Source organism: Mesoplodon bidens (genome assembly GCF_964165515.1).
Source record: "Mesoplodon bidens genome assembly, chromosome: 12".
NCBI classification, from domain to species: Eukaryota; Metazoa; Chordata; class Mammalia; order Artiodactyla; family Ziphiidae; genus Mesoplodon; species Mesoplodon bidens.
In genome coordinates, this window is record NC_138168.1 from 13,751,074 (window position 1) to 13,770,663 (window position 19,590).

Here is a 19,590-nt window from a genome sequence, read left to right on the forward strand (position 1 = left end):
GGAAGAAACAGAGATGCTTGTTCAGTAGGAAACACATCTGAAAAGTCAACGGACAAATCCACAGGTGAATGTGAACAGACTGGCGTACCCATAAATCAAACTACTATCGGCCAACAAAAAAGGGATGGTCTAATAGTACACATGAAATCAGGGGTGAATTTCAGAAACATGCTGAAAGAACCCAGACACCAAAGGGTAAACAGGGTATGATACCATTCATATGAAGCTCCAGCAGAGACAAGTACAATCTACCGTGGTAAAGAGCAGATGAGCGGCTGCCTGGGCCAGGGGTGGGAGGCCAGGGGCACAAAGCAACCTTCTGGAGTGAAAGGGTGAAAGGGTCTACATGCCAACGAACTGTGGTCGTGGTTACACAGAGAATTTATTTTCCAAAACTCACTGAACTATAACTTGAACTGTCTGCCTTTTATTGTACGTAAATTCTACCTCAGTAACATTGATTTTTTAAAAAGTCGATGAGCAGGGTAAGCTCCGTCACGTGAGCAAGGAATGAAGAACTGGAGTCTACACGTCTTGCTTCGGCTGGAAGCAAGAGACACGGCAGAACAGAGAGATGGGGGAGAAGCAAAAGGCAGGTGGGAGGAGGAAAGAAAAAAATGCAGAGGCAAGAACAAACAGGCGCTGTATGTTCCTTCCAAATCTCAAAAGCGCTGCCCTCCCCACCTGCACTAACCACCAGCAGGAACCCACCGGCCTCCAGCACCTGGATTAGCACTCCTCATGCGTCTCCTTGCCCAAGTCTTGCTCTTCTGCAAACTGTGAGGATAGCAGATGCAAAGGTGATCACCACCTAGCCCTACTTAGGAGGCTTGAAGAGTTCACACACATTATACGAGGCCAGAGTCTAAACCCCTTAACTAGACCACAGGTCCTCTGCCTGTCCCCTCCTTCCCTGACCTGCGACCAGGTGTCTAGCCACACGCGACTCCTCTGGTGCCAGCAGTCCAGTCTCTGCCCCAGCCTCCAGGGGTCTCTGCTCCTGCTGCTTCCTCTGCGGGAAGCACCCATGCTCCCAGCAGGTCCCACCCGTCCTGACATGGCCTCCTCCAGGAAGTGTCCCTTCATCCTCCAGTCTCCTACAACGCTTCCCTCTGGCAGACATGATCACGTGATGTCCAGTACAGAGGCGATTCCTTATCGGTATTCTTTGTTCATCCGAAGTTCTCTGAGACAGACGTTGTTTCTATTCTGTTCACCATCTCCAGCATGTGGCATTCAACAGGTCTCAGTAAAATTTTTTTTAATTGACAAAAAGGAAACAGGAGGATGAGAGCATCTCAGAGGCACAACCAAAAGGAGGCCCCACGGCAGCAGCTGTCACTGTCCTCTGAAAGGGCACTGGCTTGCTCACATACTTCTCTGAAATCTTATGGAAGTTATCTATTGGGTGGGCCAAAAGGTTCGCTCAGTTTTTTCTGCAGTATGGCTCTAGGAGCACTTAGTTGCCTTTAACTTCGTTCACAACAATTTTGTTAGATTGTACTCTGACAGCTGTCGTATCAGCGTGCATTTAAAAGACCATCAAAATCGGTGAACTTTTGCATAACCATTTTAATACTGAAGATAGAAGAAAAAAGCAACATTTTCGGCACATTATGCTTTAGTATTTCAAGAAAGGTGAAAACGCAACTGAAACACAAAAAAAGATTTGTGCAGTGTATGGAGAAGGTGCTGTGACTGACTGAACATGTCAAAAAAGTGGTTTGTGAAATTTCATGCTGGAGATTTCTCACTGACGATGCTCCACGGTTGGGTAGACCAGCTGAAGTTGACAGCGATCAAATCGAGACATTAATTGAGAACAACCAACATTATACCACGCGGGAGACAGCCAACATACTCAAAATATCCAGATCAAGTGCTGAAAATCATCTGCACCAGCTTGGTTATGTTCATCGCTTTGATGCTTGGGTTCCACGTAAGTTAATGGAAGAAAACCTTCTTGACCATATTTCTGCATGCCATTCCCTACTGAAACGTAATGAAAATGTTCCGTTTTTAAAACAAATTGTGACGGGCGATGAAAAGTGGATACTGTACAACAATATGGAATGGAAGAAAGCATGGGGCAAGGGAAATGAACCACCACCAACCACATCAAAGGCCAGTCTTCATCCAAAGAAGGTGATGTTGTGTTTATGATGGGACTGGAAGGGAGTCCTCTATAATGAGCTCCTTCCAAAAAACCAAACGAATCATTCCAACAAGTACTGCTCCCAATTAGACCAACTGAAAGCAGCACTTGACGAAAAGCGTCCAGAATTAGTCAGCAGAAAACGCATAATCTTCCACCAGGATAACACAAGACCATGTCTCTTTGATGACCAGGCAAAAACTGTTATAGCTTGGCTAGGAAGTTCTGATTCATCCGCTGTATTCACCAGACATTGAACATTCGGATTTCCATTTATTTTGGTCTTTACAGAATTCTCTTAATGGAAAAAGTCAATCCCCTTGAAGACTGTAAAAGGCATCTGGAACAGTCCTTTGCTCAAAAAGATAAAAAGTTTTGGGAAGATGGAATTATGAAGTTGCCTAAAAAATGGCAGAAGGTAGTGGAACAGAAGGGTGAATACGTTGTTCAATAAAGTTCTTGGTGAAAATGACAAATGTGTCTTTTATTTTTACTTAAAAACCGAAGGCACTTTTTGGCCAACCCAATAATACACTCATTGTCAAATTCAGAATTTATTTTGTAACTAGATGATAATTCCATTTCACTGGATTCCAGTACTTTTATAGAGAGAGAGGACAAGACTTTGACCTTGAAAATGGCACTGGGAATTAGTGGCACTGGCAAAGGCAGTCGTCATGTTTGACTGTCCCTCTATTCCCCACCCTTCTCTCCCCCACCCCCAGCCATGAGAGAACACGCAGTGGGAACCCAGTAAAGATCTCCTTCGGGAATAGGAGCTAACGTCCTCCCTTCAATTATTCTTAAGACCAGAGGTTCTTCTCTAGGCCACCACCGAAGAAACTCCCAGAGCAATCCAAGTGTACAAAAAGCACCTACTGCAAAAGGAAAACTGACCTGGTAAAATAGGTTTCCAACTACCACGTTCCAGGATAAGGTGAAAAAGTATCAAGTATTCTAAAAATACCAGTACGATTATTTGAAGGTAGTAAGACAAAATGCTCATCTATCTTTTCAAGAAAAGATCACATTATTTTCTTGATTTTTTCTTTTTACTCTCTCACCCTTTTTGACAGAATAATGTTATAATAAAAATCTGGTGCTCCAAAATGCTGAAAAATACCTTATGGATTAACTGCAAGCAATACATCACTTCAAACCCATTTTGGAAATTCTTGAATATATTTTCCAAGTGAAGATTTTAACACAGCAGTTCTCAAATGGGCTGTCTCATGACCTTTCAATATACTGTGAAGCTTAACTTTTTCAGGATTTGAGAAATCATTTAAAAAATATAGTTTCCAAAGCAAATTACCTTCCATGGTATGTGTTAGGTACAAAAGCTGAAAATACATTTACTGAACTAAAGTCATACAAAAGAAACCATCAATTAAACTCATCAGTAGGAGAGTTACAAGACTTTTTGACAAGCTTAACTAAGTAACCATAGCCACCAGATATGTAGAAGAAGCCTGAATTTTAATATGCTAACTTTAAAATCATTGGATGTCACTAAGAAATGCAGAATTCTGGAGAAATTTCAAATAGAAGTCCTTTAATTGCCACATCAGTCGCCTGGCAGCCCATAATTTAAAAAGGGCTGACTAAAATGTGGCAGTATTAATCCAACAGAACTCAAGTCAATGGTGCCAACGGAGATACAGCCTCTCCGCAGCGTGTGAGTGTGGCCATTCTAACCCTCACCCGCCCCTGCGCTTGGACCCCTTTGCTCCTGCCCCTCCTCCCTCCCCGCCAGGCGCTCCTCCCAGGAGCTTCTATTTATTAAGCGCTCATGTGCCAGGCACTCAACAGAAATGCAGCAGGCCCTACCTTATTTAACTCCCATAAGAATCCTATCAAAAGTAGATACCATGATCATCCCTATTCCACAGAAGAGGAAACTAAAATTGTAACAAAAAGAAGTAAAAACAAAAGCCCAACTTGAAACTGCTATTTCAGGGTAATCGTAAATCACCACCTGATCATTCACCGTCTAAGTTTCTCATCCCTATCAGGAAGGACATCTTAAAATTTATTGCAATTCACACTGTCTTAAAATTATTGCTCATTTATCTTAATGAATTATATAATCACCAGTTAACTGTAAACAGAGTTTAATGAAATTACTAGTGCTAGCTCTTTTATTATAATACAGTACAGAAACATTGTTTCCACAGTTTCTAAGTTGAAATAATGGATTTAATTTTACTTTTGTTGTACTAAATACTAGTCTTTATACATATATGTGTGTACATACATATATACATACACACATATAAAACAAAATAAGTGAAAGTTTTCCTGGTTTTAAACTTTTATATAATACTCAATTATATGGCAACTGATTGGAATAGTAATCATGTGAAATTCAGACTGGAGAATTAAAACCTTTGTGCGATGCAAAGTCAAGCATGTACTCAAACTGAGTTCAAGAGGTTACTTGTGAGGGATGAGAAGTGGCAAAGGAGGCAAGAAATATGTAAGATAAACTGAAACAAGAACGAGTGAGCACTCATTTTAAAGCTACCCACTCCCAACCACTATTAGCTGTTTTTCCAAGACAAAACGGAGCCAGTCAGGGGTAAAGGTTAAATAGTTAGGGTTACCTATACATTTTCCTGGTGCAACAGATCTGCTTTTTAATGATTATGATAGCAAACGAATCACGTGAGGATGGAAGTATGTGGTGGGGGAAGGGAGGGGGTGGGTGGGGGGAAGAAGAGGCGGGGGAGAGCGGGGAAGAGGAAGGGTGGGGAGAGGGGAACAGAGAAAAGGTGCTGCTGGAAAAGGGCAAACAATATGGCAGAGCTCAATCTCATCTGCTCGACACCTGCTAGATCTCCTAAGAACTCACCGGATCAGCGTCGCCAGCTGTGTTGCACCACTACTTAACGGGGAGTGAGGGGCGCACAGACAGGACACGTTCTGTACTCAGTGTTTCAAATGTCCCCTATCACTCATTCATTAAGGAACACCAGGGAGGGCTGACTCATTCTGCGTCCCCGTGGCAGGAGAATTCTAAGATGGCCACCAAAATTCCCACCCCTGGTTTACACACCCAGTATTTTAAAGTGATTTCTTAAAATTTCATATGAAAATATATTACTTATGCTTTAAAGTTTGTCCTTTTCCCCCCACAATGCTGTAAGTAAACTTAATTTCATGGATGTGCTAAGCATCACTCCCAGTACTGTCAATTTTTACTGATCTTTCAAGAGATTTCCTCTCCTACACCCACCGTAAATGCAGCCTAAACTCTATCAAGGGTACCTTTGCTCCAAAATATACATTAATCATACTTTAAACATTGTTTTAAAATATTTTTAATGGTCAGAGACCATGTATTACAATATCCTTACTTTGTTCGTATTTGGTTGAAGTTTTTAGTATACTGCTTCTCCATATGGACTGAAAAGGAAAACCAGCTTATATGCAAAATGAGAGGAAATTATTGTCTCTAAATTGCCTGACAGATGAACTAGCCACACAATTAACTGGCTTATAGCTTTATTATTAATCTAGGAATCAAAGACTTAAAAAATGACTGCAGCAATAAAGATAATTAGCCTTAAACAGCATTTAACTGGGATAGGGAAATTTAATCAGAAAAGAAAAACTTAAAAAGGATCAGTGACATTACATATTTGATCACTACAGTAAGGTCTCAACTATTACTTGATAATACTTGATAATAACCAATTAAAATGCCATGTTTTAATAAACTTATATCTGGACAGATCCACCAAAGCCCTTAAAAGAAGACAGATTTTCCTTTTTCATTCATTTCCCGAATCTAGTAAAAATAATGATCTCTCCTCCATTTTTCAATTAGTGACTTTATCTTTTTGCAAATTTCATAAAATTAACTTAATTAAATGCCATTTAAGCCGTTATTAGACTCTTACATAGAATATGCTCCTTTCTGAATCAAGGGTTCTGCTTTGTGAAAGCTCATTAACATTATGTGACAAAAACTTCCAATATTCAAAATTTTTAAGTATGTAACTAGCACATTTTTACAATAAATAAACAGAGCTGTATCGTATGTTAAAAGTTCCAGATCTACTCAACAAGCATCAATTGGCAATAGAGATGAAGATTTTACTTACATTTGTAATAGCTATAGCATTTTTATCGTAGTATTTCTTCTTTTCATATTTATCTCTGATGAAAAATTCCACTGCTCTGAAAACAGATAACTTAAGGAAAAGCACAAGTTCAGTGACACGTACGCTCCCCTTGATTCATTCGTCTCCACAAAGCCTAGACTTTAAATTCAATTTTCCTACTCTCTGGTCTGTATTTTACTCACACACTATTTCTGCAACTAAATTCTGCAACCTACTTTTCTTTCTGCCAAAGAGTCTATCTCTTTCAGGAAATTTTCCCCACTCAACCTGATTCTAAAAAGAAAAGTAAGTAACCATATTTCTCAGTTCCACCACGCTCCACAGCCCTCTACCCTGACTCGGCTCTAAATTCACTTAATGTTCATTTTAGATTCTCAGTGTAAGTAAAGGAACTAATGCCCATGCAGTAACCACAGCATACCAGACACTGTGTGCTGTGCACTGTCCATAGTTTTTTTTTTGGCTGTGCTGGGTCTTTGTTGCTGCGTGCGGGCTTTCTCTAGTTGCGGCAAGCGGGGGCTTCTCTTCATTGTGGAGCACGGGCTCAATTGCTCCTTGGCATGTGGGATCTTCCCGGACCAGGGCTCAAACCATGTCCCCTGCATTGGCAGGTGGATTCTTAACCACTGCGCCACCAGGGAAGTCCCTGTCCATAGTTTTTTCCTTTAATCCTTCCTCAACACTGTAATGTGCATATTATAATTTCCACATCATAGATGAAGAATCAGCAACTTGGAAAGATTAAACAATTGTGATTTCAATACTTATGTCCCTTCCACCATACATGACTGCCTCTGATTGTATCAGAGAAGATTCTCTGTATATTAGAAGAACAGTCGCTATTTTTTTTCCTGCAAAGCTTCTAGAAACGGAGAAGTCAAGAAGCTAAAACCAAGGTGAGAACTATTCAATTTTCTGAAGTTGGGGGGACCAGCCCTACCTGTTGATAGGTGAGTCATTTCTAGTGGGATCCAATAGCCCTGAGTCATCTTACAGAGATGACTTTTCTTAGCAGTCCAACAACCATGGCTTTACCATATTCTACTAAAATGGGACTTCTTCCATCAGGGATTCATAACTTTTTAATTTTTTAGTACCATGAACCTCTTTGATAGTCAAGTAAAGCCTGTGGAGATAGTGCTTTTAAATGCATAAAATAGTATAAATTGGGCACTGACTTAATAAAAACAAATAAAAGCCTTAAAAAAAGGGACTTCCCTGGTGGCGCAGTGGTTAAGAATCCACCTGCCAATGCAGGGGGACACAGGTTCAAGCCCTGCTCCGGAAGTTCCCACATGCCACGGAGCAACTAAGCCCGTGCACCACAACTACTGAGCCTGTGCTCTAGCGCCCGCAAGCCACAACTTCTGAGCCCATGTGCCACAACTACTGAAGCCAGCACGCCTAGAGCCCATGCTCCGCACCAAGAAGCCACCGCAATGAGAAGCCCACACACCACAACGAAGAGTAGCCCCTGCTCACCACAACTAGTGAAAGCTCACACATAGCAACGAAGACCCAACGCAGCCAAAATATAAATAAATTAATTTTTTTAAAAAAGGAATGCACTTAAAAAAACACCTTAAAATAAATGCATAAAATAAAATACGTAGAATTACAAAGGAAATGAATTACACTGAAATACAATCTCTCTGTGGACCCCCAGGTTAAGACATCCTGTTCAAAGAAAAGTTACCTGAAGCAGTAAAACAATACATTTTCAGTCAAAAGCTCCTTATTAGAAATAAATAAAAGCTCTTTAAATTGACAGTTGAGGCCATAGGTAACAGAAAGAGTTGACAGACCACTATACAGTGGGTATTAAAAGAAAGCACTCCAAGGGGGCTTCCCTGGTGGCGCAGTGGTTGAGAATCTGCCTGCCGATGCAGGGGACACGGGTTCGAGCCCTGCTCTGGGAAGATCCCACATGCCGCGGAGCAGCTGGGCCCGTGAGCCACAACTACTGAGCCTGCGCGTCTGGAGCCTGTGTTCCGCAATGAGAGGCCGCGACAGTGAGAGGCCCGCGCACCGCGATGAAGAGTGGCCCCCGCTTGCCACAACTAGAGAAAGCCCCCGCACAGAAACGAAGACCCAACACAGCCAAAAATAAATAAATAAATAAATAAATTTATAAAAAAAAAAAAAAAAAAAAGAAAGCACTCCAAGGGGGCCAGGGAGGGCAAGTAAGGCAGAAAATCTAAACGTTCAATTTATTAAGTAAGCTGAATAACTGAAAGCCATTTTTCAAGATGGATTTTTTATAAATTGAGTACGTGAAAGGTACTTTATCTCCTTCTCTCCTCGTAAACTATGAGGTAGGTGCCATTTTACAACTAAAACCAGGCAGAGAAAGTTTAAGAAGTTCTCTGGGATTCTACAGTACAAGGAACGGAGAGTTGCGATGATTCGAAACCAGAATGTCTGACTTCCACTTTTTTCAGAATGTTACTGGTCATCACAAGTTCATTTGTGAATCAGTCATTTATTTCTGCTAATGATAATAAATGCTTTCAAATCTAGAGAAGAAGGTTAAATGTGGAGAGTGCCTTTTATTTTCAAGGTAGCCTTGGAGACCCTTTCAAGTGGAAGGCCCCAGAGCTGTCAGAGGCTGATTATTTATTTAGATATGTGAACATTTTGGCAGCCAGTACCAAAAAATTACCAAAACACCCCAAGATTTTCATAAAATGCAAGAATGTTATTTATTCTAACTATTTCACATGTAAATAAGCTAAAGGTTAAGTTCGCATATGACTGTAAATCCATGTTCAATATTACATTATTCTATTTTTCTAACAGGAAAAAATGAAACAATCAAAAAAACAGGCCCTTTGGATGAGGTGTGTGAATGCGGTGTATTGAGCAACTTTCACTGCAGAGACAACTATTTACCACCACAACAGGGAAGAGAAAACAGAATTTACTTAGACTGATGTCATTTCCACTCTAGATGATAGGAAATATGTTTACTGTTTTTAAAAATTGTATACTATTTTTTAAAAAGTAATTATATTTATTTCTAGATATAAATATTACATATAATATGCATATAGTTATTTCTTAACTAAGAAAAATTTGGAAATCTAAATTCTTTTTTTTTAATTAATTAATTAATTTATTTATTTTTGGCTGTGTTGGGTCTTCGTTTCTGTACAAGGGCTTCCTCTAGTTGCGGCAAGTGGGGGCCACCCTTTTTTTTGTTTTGTTTTGTTTTTGTGGTACGCGGGCCTCTCACTGTTGTGGCCTCTCCCGTTGCGGAGCACAGGCTCCGGATGCGCAGGCTCAGCGGCCACGGCTCACAGGACCAGCCACTCCGTGGCATGTGGGATCTTCCCAGACCGGGGCACGAACCCGTGTCCCCTGCATCAGCAGGCGGACTCTCAACCACTGCGCCACCAGGGAAGCCCAGGGGCCACTCTTCATCACAGTGTGCAGGCCTCTCACTATCACGGCCTCTCTTGTTGTGGAGCACAGGCTCCAGACGCGCAGGCTCAGTAGTTGTGGCTCACGGGCCTAGTTGCTCCGCAGCATGTGGGATCTTCCCAGACCAGGGCTCGAACCCATGTCCCCTGCATTGGCAGGCAGATTCTCAACCACTGTGCCACCAGGGAAGCCCCTAAATTCTTAAAGTATAATTTTTATGTTTAAATATCTGGGAGATGAACAACACTGATATTTTTCCTCCTTAAAGATAGAAACAACAGTCTATTTTGGATATTGTTTAAAGTGTACATATTTTTTAAATATTTACTCATTTATTTTGGCTGCGCTGGGTCTTAGTTGCAGCATGTGGACTCTTAGTTGCGGCATGCACATGGGATCTAGTTCCCGGAACAGAGATCGAACCCGGGTCCCCTGCATTGGGAGCGCGGGGTCTTAGCCACTGGACCACCAGGGAAGTCCCTCAAGTGTACTACATATTAAAGCCTGGAAAGATTTTAATACTCTCATTTATGAAATGTTTATGACAAAGGAAAGATTGTTGTTTATGACCAAAATTTAGTTTTAGGAAACTAATCATTAAGATTAAAAGTAAAGCATATAAAATAATTTAACCACCATTGTAAAACTAAAATATTGAAAACTATGATGGTTTTATAAATACCGAATTTGAAAAAGGCAAACATTTTAAGTATACAATCTTTTGGAGTGAAAAACAATACTAACATCTGATGAAATGATATGTTGTGTGAATTTTCAGAAATGACAGATATCCGTGAAATCTTAATTTATACTTAGTGTATTTTAAATAAATAATTCAAATATAGCTGAGTCTGGTTACTGTTTATGATTTTTAAAAAAAAAACCCTCTCAGAAATTATCTAAGCAGTAAGTAATTTTAAAAACTTATATGAGATGAAAGTTGATCTGTTTTTCAAGGACATAAAAAAATTAAAGCATCAAGACAGGACAACGTACTAGGATATTCCTCATTATTAACATAAAACATTGCTTTTTAAAAAACAAACAAAGCACACCACAAAGTGAACTTTTAAAACTCAGTGGAGTCACCTGAGAAGAACTGTGATTCAGGGAACATGCCATATCCTTGGATGCTCTCAGGCCCTACACGGCCTCTTAGGTCAAGAATGTATCACATGGTCCTCATGTATTTTTGTAAAACGTCCCAAAAGCAAGCCAATTCTTCACTGTTAATTCACCTAAAGAAATGCTGATTTATTCCCAGGGTCAGCAAACTTTTTCTTAAAGGGCCATATAGTAAATATTTTAGGTTCTGTGGGTCAGTTGGTCTATGTTGCAACTACTCACTTCTGCATTTGTAGCTCCAAAGTAGCCACAGAAAACTGATAAATGGATGGGTATGGATATGTTCTAATAAAACTTTATTTACAAAAACAGGAGCTGGCTCATGGGCCTGTAGTCGCTGATGCTTGAATTCTATTCCAACTCTAGTGGGCCAAGAACAGCCCAGTTGGATTTATAGAGGGTCTCTGTGTCTGCAAACTGCCACTGTAGACAATGTAAGGGATTTTCAAGGGAAACTTGACAATACTTTTGCATTATATGCTGATTATAGCACTAATTCTCAAAGAACATGGTCTCCAATGCACACCCTCATTTCTGGTACCAGTAGTGAAAACGACAATAATACTCCATATCTGACCAAGTTGTTGACAGTTTGGGGGATAATATAGATAAAGCCCTCAGCATAGTACCTCACAAACAGTAAGCATTCAGTAAATGAAGTTAGCTTTTATTTCTGTATAACTTGGTGTCAGTTGCCTCACCTTTAAAATGGCGATAACACCAAGACTCACCTCGCAGGATTCAACACGCTAGCGTGTGGCAAGACCTAAGAGCAGTGGGGGGCAGAGTGATTACTGTTTAACCCTCAGCTCTTACTATCCATCGCCGTGCTCTGACAGGCAGCTCTTTTCATCGCAGGGCCCACAGCAGAGGAGGAAACAGAAAACTGCCGCGTCAAGGCTAAGACGGCACGCCTGTCATCAACTTTACACAGAGGAGCAAATGAGAAGCAGCAACAGAAGAACCAATAAATGTGAAGATCAGGGAATACTTATCTTCACCGTCCAGCATCCAGGTGCCATTTGAGACAAAAGGGCTTATTATTGACAGAGATCAATAATACGACTCCTCCCCCCAAAAAGAAATAGAACAGTAATATTTTCAGCAAATCAAGGTAAGGAATATACCAACGACAACGCAAGTTTAGGTGGCTGATTTGGGATTTAGTACACAAACAACGAAATACCCCAGAAGAGCCCCCAAGCCTTTGGTCACAAAACATTCAGCACGGCACCCTTCACTGTCCCAATCCTCAAGACTAACAGACAGCAAGCACTACAGAAGTCCAGAAAAATGTTCACATCACCATGTGTTTTATCTTTTCACATGTATTTATTTGTATTTTAAGATTTTTCCTTTCTTTAAACATGCCACTTAAAATACAAATTAATATCTATTCCCAAGAACAAAATGTTCCAGTTCCAGACACACAACACGGATAGCACTAAAGTTTTCAAAAGCTCCAAGGAGAAGCACCGCTGATTAGCTCTGGTGCACACCAGAACGCATGGAACTGAGGTAATTAAAGTTTTCAGACAAGATGAAAGATCCTAATGAAAAGCTTTAATGTAAAGCTTTATCGCCTGACATGCACTCGTACATGCTGCATAGAATTAACCACGCGCCACATGAGAAATTACACTTTCACAGCAGCTTCTGCCTAACCTTTGTAAACTGCAAAGCTTTTAAAAAGTAACAAATCTTGTTAGGAATGCAGTGCGGTCCCGTATTATGTGAGTTTTACTTGCCTCTAAGGATGAGACAACTACATTTAAATCAGTAAAAGTGCAGAGATGTTAGGCTTCTCAAAGAGCGCTGAGCTTTAGAATGATGGATGAAATAAAGAAAAAAGGGGACTGGTTTACTAGTCTCCCTAATAACAGCTCCAAATCACAGTGTTTCATAATTAAAAGAAGGGATAAAAGTGACGTAGCTGTAATAATTAAGATCAAAGACATTTTTAACATCTTTGTTGGAGTATAATTGCTTTACAATGGTGTGTTGGTTTCTGCTTTATAACGAAGTGAATCAACTATACATACACATATATCCCCATATCCCCTCCCTCTTGCATCTCCCTCCCTCCCACCCTCCCTTTCCCACCCCTATAGGTGGTCACAAAGCACCGAGCTCATCTCCCTGTGCTGATCTCCCTGTGCTATGCGGCTGCTTCCCACTAGCTATCTATTTTACATTTGGTAGTGTATACATGTCCATGCCACTCTCTCACTTTGTCCCAGCTTACCCTTCCCCCTCCCCATATCCTCCAGTCCATTCTCCACATCTGCGTCTTTATTCCTGACCTGCCCCTAGGTTCTTCAGAACCATTTTTTTTTTTTGGTAAAAAACACTTTTGAAGACTATAGTATTACATAAGATATAGAAGCTGGTCTCATGGTCCAAGAGATGTCATCTTATACTCTTATCATTAGTAGTCATCTATCTCAAATGTCTTTAGACAAAATCCCTCTTAGTTTCTGACAACCTTAGGTTGTTATCGTTCTGTAAACAGCAAGAGGTCAACACCTCATATGAACATGACCATAATCTGCAAACGTTTTACAAGTAACATTTAGTTTGAAAAATCAAACACACATGCTTGAGCTAAACAGTAGCAAAGACACACATTATCTAAGAGCCTGACCTGAATCATACCAGTTACTCAAAAACTGACATTTTCACCTAGACCTTATGGTCTTAGCTGCAAAGAGTCCCAAACTACACGCCTATCTATTTTTAAAAACCACCCACCCGGACTCAAATGTGACAACACTGATTTCACTCAGACTACCATCATTCACTATAGTAATATCCAAGCGTCCTTACACGAGGGAAGTCTGGAGGCTTTGGGAAGTTTCCTAGCAGCTCTTTGAGAACCCGACCCTCTCGCCTGCCAAGAATAAACATATTACGCTCTCTCTGAGCTGCTCTGAAAATGTAGAAAGCTAATGTACATAAAGTGCCAGACTCAGGGAGGGCTTGGCACACAGCGAACCCTCGCTGAGCAGGAAAGCTACTGCAGTTGTTTCCAATGCCACAGCCTCACTGTGTCAAAGGTCAAGGACTTACTGATACCAGACACCAATCAATTCATTACAAAAATCTCATCTCTCCTGAAATGTTTAGATAAGGACCAAACATTTAAGGACATAGCAAAAAACACCAGAAAAAAGAACTCACCATCTCACTAATCCTTTACTTCTATTACGTTCACCATAAAACGGATGGTAATTACTTAAGAAACAGAATTCCTACCAATATGTACCAAATGGTACACAGAAGAGGGCAGTGTAAGCGGACACCGAGGTCCTGTCCTCCCCTGAATACCTTCAGGGCTTTGTCAAAGCAACACGGCATCATGGGGATGAGTTAAATACCTTGGAAGCCACATTCATCCACCAGATACCACATAAAGGACACTACCCCAAATCTCAAGAACCTCAAGTAATTTACCCTCTTAACGCTCAAGAGAAGTCCAAAAAACCCAATTCAAACCAAACCAACCCACACACACACACACAAACACACACATACACACAAACTTCCAGACAAGGGAGATTCTTCAATTTGAGGGATTTTATATGTTAACTCAGCCTCGGGGGTGAGAAGCAGAAAAAGGAGTAACCTACTACAACGAGCAAGCAGTGGCAACACCACCTGGAACACAGTTTGTGTGCTCCGTGGCATCTCCTTCCACCACGCTCTCTTCCTCAGGGTTCCACCCTACACCCTCACGTTCCAGAGGAGAAGGAGAACAGCATTCCCAAGATTCTCAATAAGACCCCAAAAAAGAATACAGGACCAGGGACTTCTCTGGTGGCTCAGTGGTTAAGAATCTGCCTGCCAATGCAGGAGACACTGGTTCGAGCCCAGGTCCTGGAAGATCCCACATGCCACAGAGCAACTCAGCCCGTGTGCCACAACTACTGAGCCTGTGCTCTAGAGCCCGCGAGCTACAACTACTGAGCCCGCGTGCCACAACTACTGAAGCCCGCGCACCTAGAGCCCGTGCTCCGCAATGAGAAGCCCCCACAATGAGAAGAGTGCCCATGCACTGAAGCGAAGAGTAGCCCCCTCTCTCCACAATGAGAAAGCCCATGCGCAGCAACGAAGACCCAAGGCCAAAAATAAATAAATTTATTTTAAAAAAGAATACAGGACCACTGCCCTAGGTATACACAACTTCAGCAAGCATTTTTCTATCACCTACATGCTAAGTGACTCTCCAGTCTACACTGCATTTCCTGCTTTCTTTTAGGGTCCAGACTCCTGTTTCCAGCTTCTAGATGGGCAGCATCTCCATACATGAGTCGCACAGACACCTCATCCTGCCCAAAGTGATGGCTCACTGTCTTCAACCTGTAACCCTTACACCTTCATCTGGTACAGAATTCCTTCCCCGCTGAAGAAGTTTACCTCACTCACAGAACCTTAGCCAAGCTAGGAAACTTGGGGTCATCGCAGTGTCTTCCCTGGAAACAAAGGCAATCTTTTTTTTTTTTTTTTTTTTTTTTTTTGGCGGTACGCGGGCCTCTCACTGCTGTGGCCCCTCCCGCCACGGAGCACAGGCTCCAGACGCGCAGGCTCAGCGGCCATGGCTCACGGGCCCGATCGCTCCGCAGCACGTGGGATCCTCCCGGACCGGGGCACGAACCCGTGTCCCCTGCATCGGCAGGCGGACTCTCAACCACTGCGCCACCAGGGAAGCCCAGGCAATCTTAACCTAATCCAACTGCTCTTGCCTTCCCAGTTCCCTTCCAATCTCCCCAATTCCCTCCTGCCTGTTCTCAAGCCTCCTACATAATTCATCTCTTCATCACTGCTCCCCTCAGGGCTGTACTAGTATTCTACATGCCCTCTGTGACTCCATGACCTCCTCCAACTCATCTTCCTTGTGGTTGAAGCTAATATTTCTAATGTTTCTCCTGCCTCAAAACTCTTCATGGCTTTTCAAATCCTTCAATCCTTTGGGCCAATGAAATGAGGTACTGCTCTATATGCTACTTATATGCTGCTCTACATGGTACTGAAAACCCTTCACAATCTGGAAAAATGAGCTTCTTCCGCCACTGGCCCATGAAACTTAAATCTTGTCATATCACAACTTTAAAATGTCAAGTGTCCTCACACCTTCATACTTCTGCTCACACAATTTTTTATGCCTGAAGTGTGCCACCCACTCCTACCCTAGGATAGTGCTATAATAAAAATAGCCTGGGATATCAGTCTGCTAAATGTGTGGGAAGGAGGTGGAGGAAGCAGCAACAGAACAGGACAAATACTAACTTCTTGAGTATAACCCAAAAGGTTTCTATACGAATATGAAAATATATATATATGGCCTGTATCTCTGAGAAAAGATCAATTTTTTTCATTGTTTGATCACACAAACTGTTTTAGTATACACATGGGTATTACACAAATGTTCTTTTTTTCTTTTTAAGCTACACATAAATTTTTTAAAATATTTATTTACTTGACTGTGTCATGTCTTAGTTGAGGCATGTGGGATCTTTTGTTGTGGTGCATGGGCTCTGCTCTTCCTTGCGGCATGGGGGCTTCTATCAAGTTGTGGCACACGGCCTCAGTAGTTGTGGTGTGCGGGCTCTCTAGTTGTGGCGTGAGGGCTGCATAGCGCGTGGGCTCAGTAGTTGTGGCGCACAGGCTGTCTAGTTGTGGCACACAGGCTTGGTAGTTGTGGCACAAGGTTCTCTAGTTGTAGCGCACGGGCTCGGCAGTTGGGGCTCACAGGCTCTCTAGTTGTGGCGCGTGGGCTCGGTAGTTGTGGCACACAGGCTCTCTAGTTGTGGCGCGCGGGCTTGGTAGTTGTGGTGCAAGGCTCTCTAGTTGTGGTGCACGGGCTTGGTAGCTGCGGCACACGGGCCTAGTTGCCCCCCTACCCCAGCACGTGGTATCCTGCTTCCCCGACCAGGGATCGAACCCACGTCCCCTGCACTGGAAGGCAGATTCTTAACCACTGGATCACCAGGAGAGTCCAGTACACAACTAATCTTTAAGAAACTACATTATATTGCCAAAATCACAAAAATCACCTTTGGATAAAATCACATATACCTACAGTCAATTAGATAATCTTATTCTGATGAGCTTTTTCTCAAACTTCAATATGAGTTTGAGGAACCCTATAAAATCAAACGATTTCTCTTTAACATGTGAAAAAAAAAAATCCTCACTAAAATGCCTGTGAGAAAATATTCCCCTCATTCATTAGGTCGGATGTGAAAGCAGAGAGAGCCACGCAGCCTGTGACCCACGGAAGGTCAGCAGTGACACGACCCCACGTCCCTGCCGCCACCCACGTCCACCAAGTGTGGGATTTGTCTGTCAACTGCTTCACATAAACATAATTACCACATAAAGGTGATCAAAGGAAGTTCCTCCAGGGACTTCCCTGGTGGTCCAGTGGTTGAGAATCTGCCTTCCAATGCAGGGGACTCGGGTTCGATCCCTGGTCGGGGAACTAAGATCCCACATGCTTTGGGGCAACTAAGCCCATGCACCACAACTAGAGAGCCCATGCACTGCAACTACTAAGGCTGTTCATTCTAGAGCCCACATGCCACAACTAGAGAGAAGCCCAAGTGCCGCAACTAAGACCCGATGCAACCAAATAAATAAATAAATATTCAAAGGAAACTTCTGTGGAAATGATTTTTCAAAAAATACTCAAGGTGCTCACAAATCAAATCTCTAATAATAGTCTAAAGTAATAAACAACCTATATGCTCCAATCAAGAGTTGGAGATCAATCAAGAGGAATCAGTTTGGGGCTTCCCTGGTGGCGCAGTGGTTGAGAGTCTGCCTGCCGATGCAGGGGACACGAGTTTGTGCCCCAGTCTGGGAAGATCCCACATGCCGCGGAGCGGCTAGGCTCGTGAGCCATGGCCACTGAGCCTGCGCGTCCAGAGACTGTGCTCCGCAACGGGAGAGGCCACAACAGTGAGAGGCCCGTGTACCGCAAAAAAAAAAAAAAAAAAAGAGGAATCAGTTATAATATTTTATACTTAATAATAATTATATAAAAATACTATATAGATCATATATTACCAGATTCCTATTAAAAACTTACCGTATACAAAGCATAGCTCAGGGCAAATCAATTTCTATTTTTCATGAACAACAGTATGATAAAGGTCACATCTTCCTAAATATTCAATACAAAGTTAAAATATGAACTATAAAAATGAGCTGATTCTTTTAAACCCCACAATAAAGAAATGTTAAAGGATACTGATCTGTCTGTGGTCTTCGAAAGTTCTCTGGAAGATTGGCTTCATATAGTAGTCTTGCTTTAGTATTTCCCATATCTTGCATGCACTATAATAAAAAAAAAACACATATTTTCATTACTCATATAAACATTAAAAAGTAATTCTCATACACACATACATACAAACACCAGACATTTATCATTTCCAATATATATTCTTTAGAAAACAATTTAAATCACAACTATGAAATTAGTTACTCAAGTTCAAAAGAGAAGCATAGTTTTAATCCTTCACACGTCTTCAACATATGTGGATCTGCAGTTTTCTAATGTCTTTTTCCGTGACTACAATGCCACCTTCATTTACACTCACTACTTCCTAAAAGTGGATTCCCTGGCAGTTCGTGGTATTACTATTATTTTAAATGTACCCCTTGAACAACACTGCCATTTCTAAGGCCAATAACTCAAGATCAAATTTTCTTTGTTTTGAGCTTCAAAATACTCTGAGGTTTTCATGATTTACAATCAAGGCCACAATGGAGAGCAGTGAGGCAGAAATAGGGTCGCCCTAGAACACAACAGAAGTGGATTCACTTCTTTGGGGTTATTAATCTCTTTAAGATTCTGCCAACAGCTATGGATCCTCCTTTCCCTACGAAAAAGCTGTGCCTAATGGCCAATTTTACATACAAGTTCAGGAGTTCACAGGACTCTCCCTAAAATCTATCAACCCCAAGAGTTAAGAACCATGGCTAAGGAGGCATAAGATAATTAAACTGGTTGAAATGATTATTAAATTAAGTTTCTGGATCATCTATGAGTAAGGACTAACCAAAGAGTACTTCCAGGATATTCTATTAACATTAGAAACTGAACTAACATTTACAAACAAAACATGACTCTATCACTATTTTACATCATTTTCAGGGAGCTTAAGTTCCTTAAAATGTTTTAACTGGTTGAAAGATCTGCTTTTATAATTCCTTTTTTCCCTGATTTCCTAAACACACACCCCCACCCCACATCCCCAAGAAGACAATCCAGGCTTAACAGATCAGTAGATGTCATCCTTGAGTTGTAGCCCTCAAGGGGATACAGAACCATCCTCCTTCAGATAAAAGAATACAGTGACTTTTCTCCCAACTGAGAGTTCTAAGTTATGCAAGATACTAACGTAAACCTATTTCTGGATACCTACACCACCCAGCCTCAACATAAGAATTCTTTCAGGGTAAACGAGATTTCTACGTCATTCCTCTAGAAATCATGAGAAAGTGAAGTAATAAAGGGCTGGGAAACATTAAGGGATAGTAAGCTGAAAAACAAGAAAATGCTTTGCTATTTAGCTCTGGAGAGAAGGGAGTAGGCCAAGAGCTCCCCCGTGTCGTGAGGCACAGCAGCACGGAGCCAGCCAGTGTGAGGAGGGCTAGGGAACAATCCTCTGAGTGGGGGGAAGAGCGGAGAGACTTTCAGGACTGCTAACCCTGCCTGAGGAAAGGAAGACTGCTTTCCATCGCAAGCAT

The 19,590-nt window shown here is 41.7% G+C and overlaps 1 protein-coding gene across 3 annotated transcripts in view; it reads right to left on the minus strand.

Moving 5' to 3' along the window:
* Positions 1-19,590, minus strand: part of SMAP1 (small ArfGAP 1) — a 167,569-nt gene that overhangs the window by 75,542 nt on the left and 72,437 nt on the right. For all 3 annotated transcript variants that reach the window (XM_081250745.1, XM_081250744.1, XM_081250746.1), the window contains 2 exons: positions 18,086-18,171; positions 6,265-6,340 (listed from right to left, as the gene is read on the minus strand). In XM_081250745.1, coding sequence (XP_081106871.1) covers positions 6,265-6,340; positions 18,086-18,171 — 162 coding nt within the window. The remainder of the gene's footprint in view (positions 1-6,264; positions 6,341-18,085; positions 18,172-19,590) is intronic.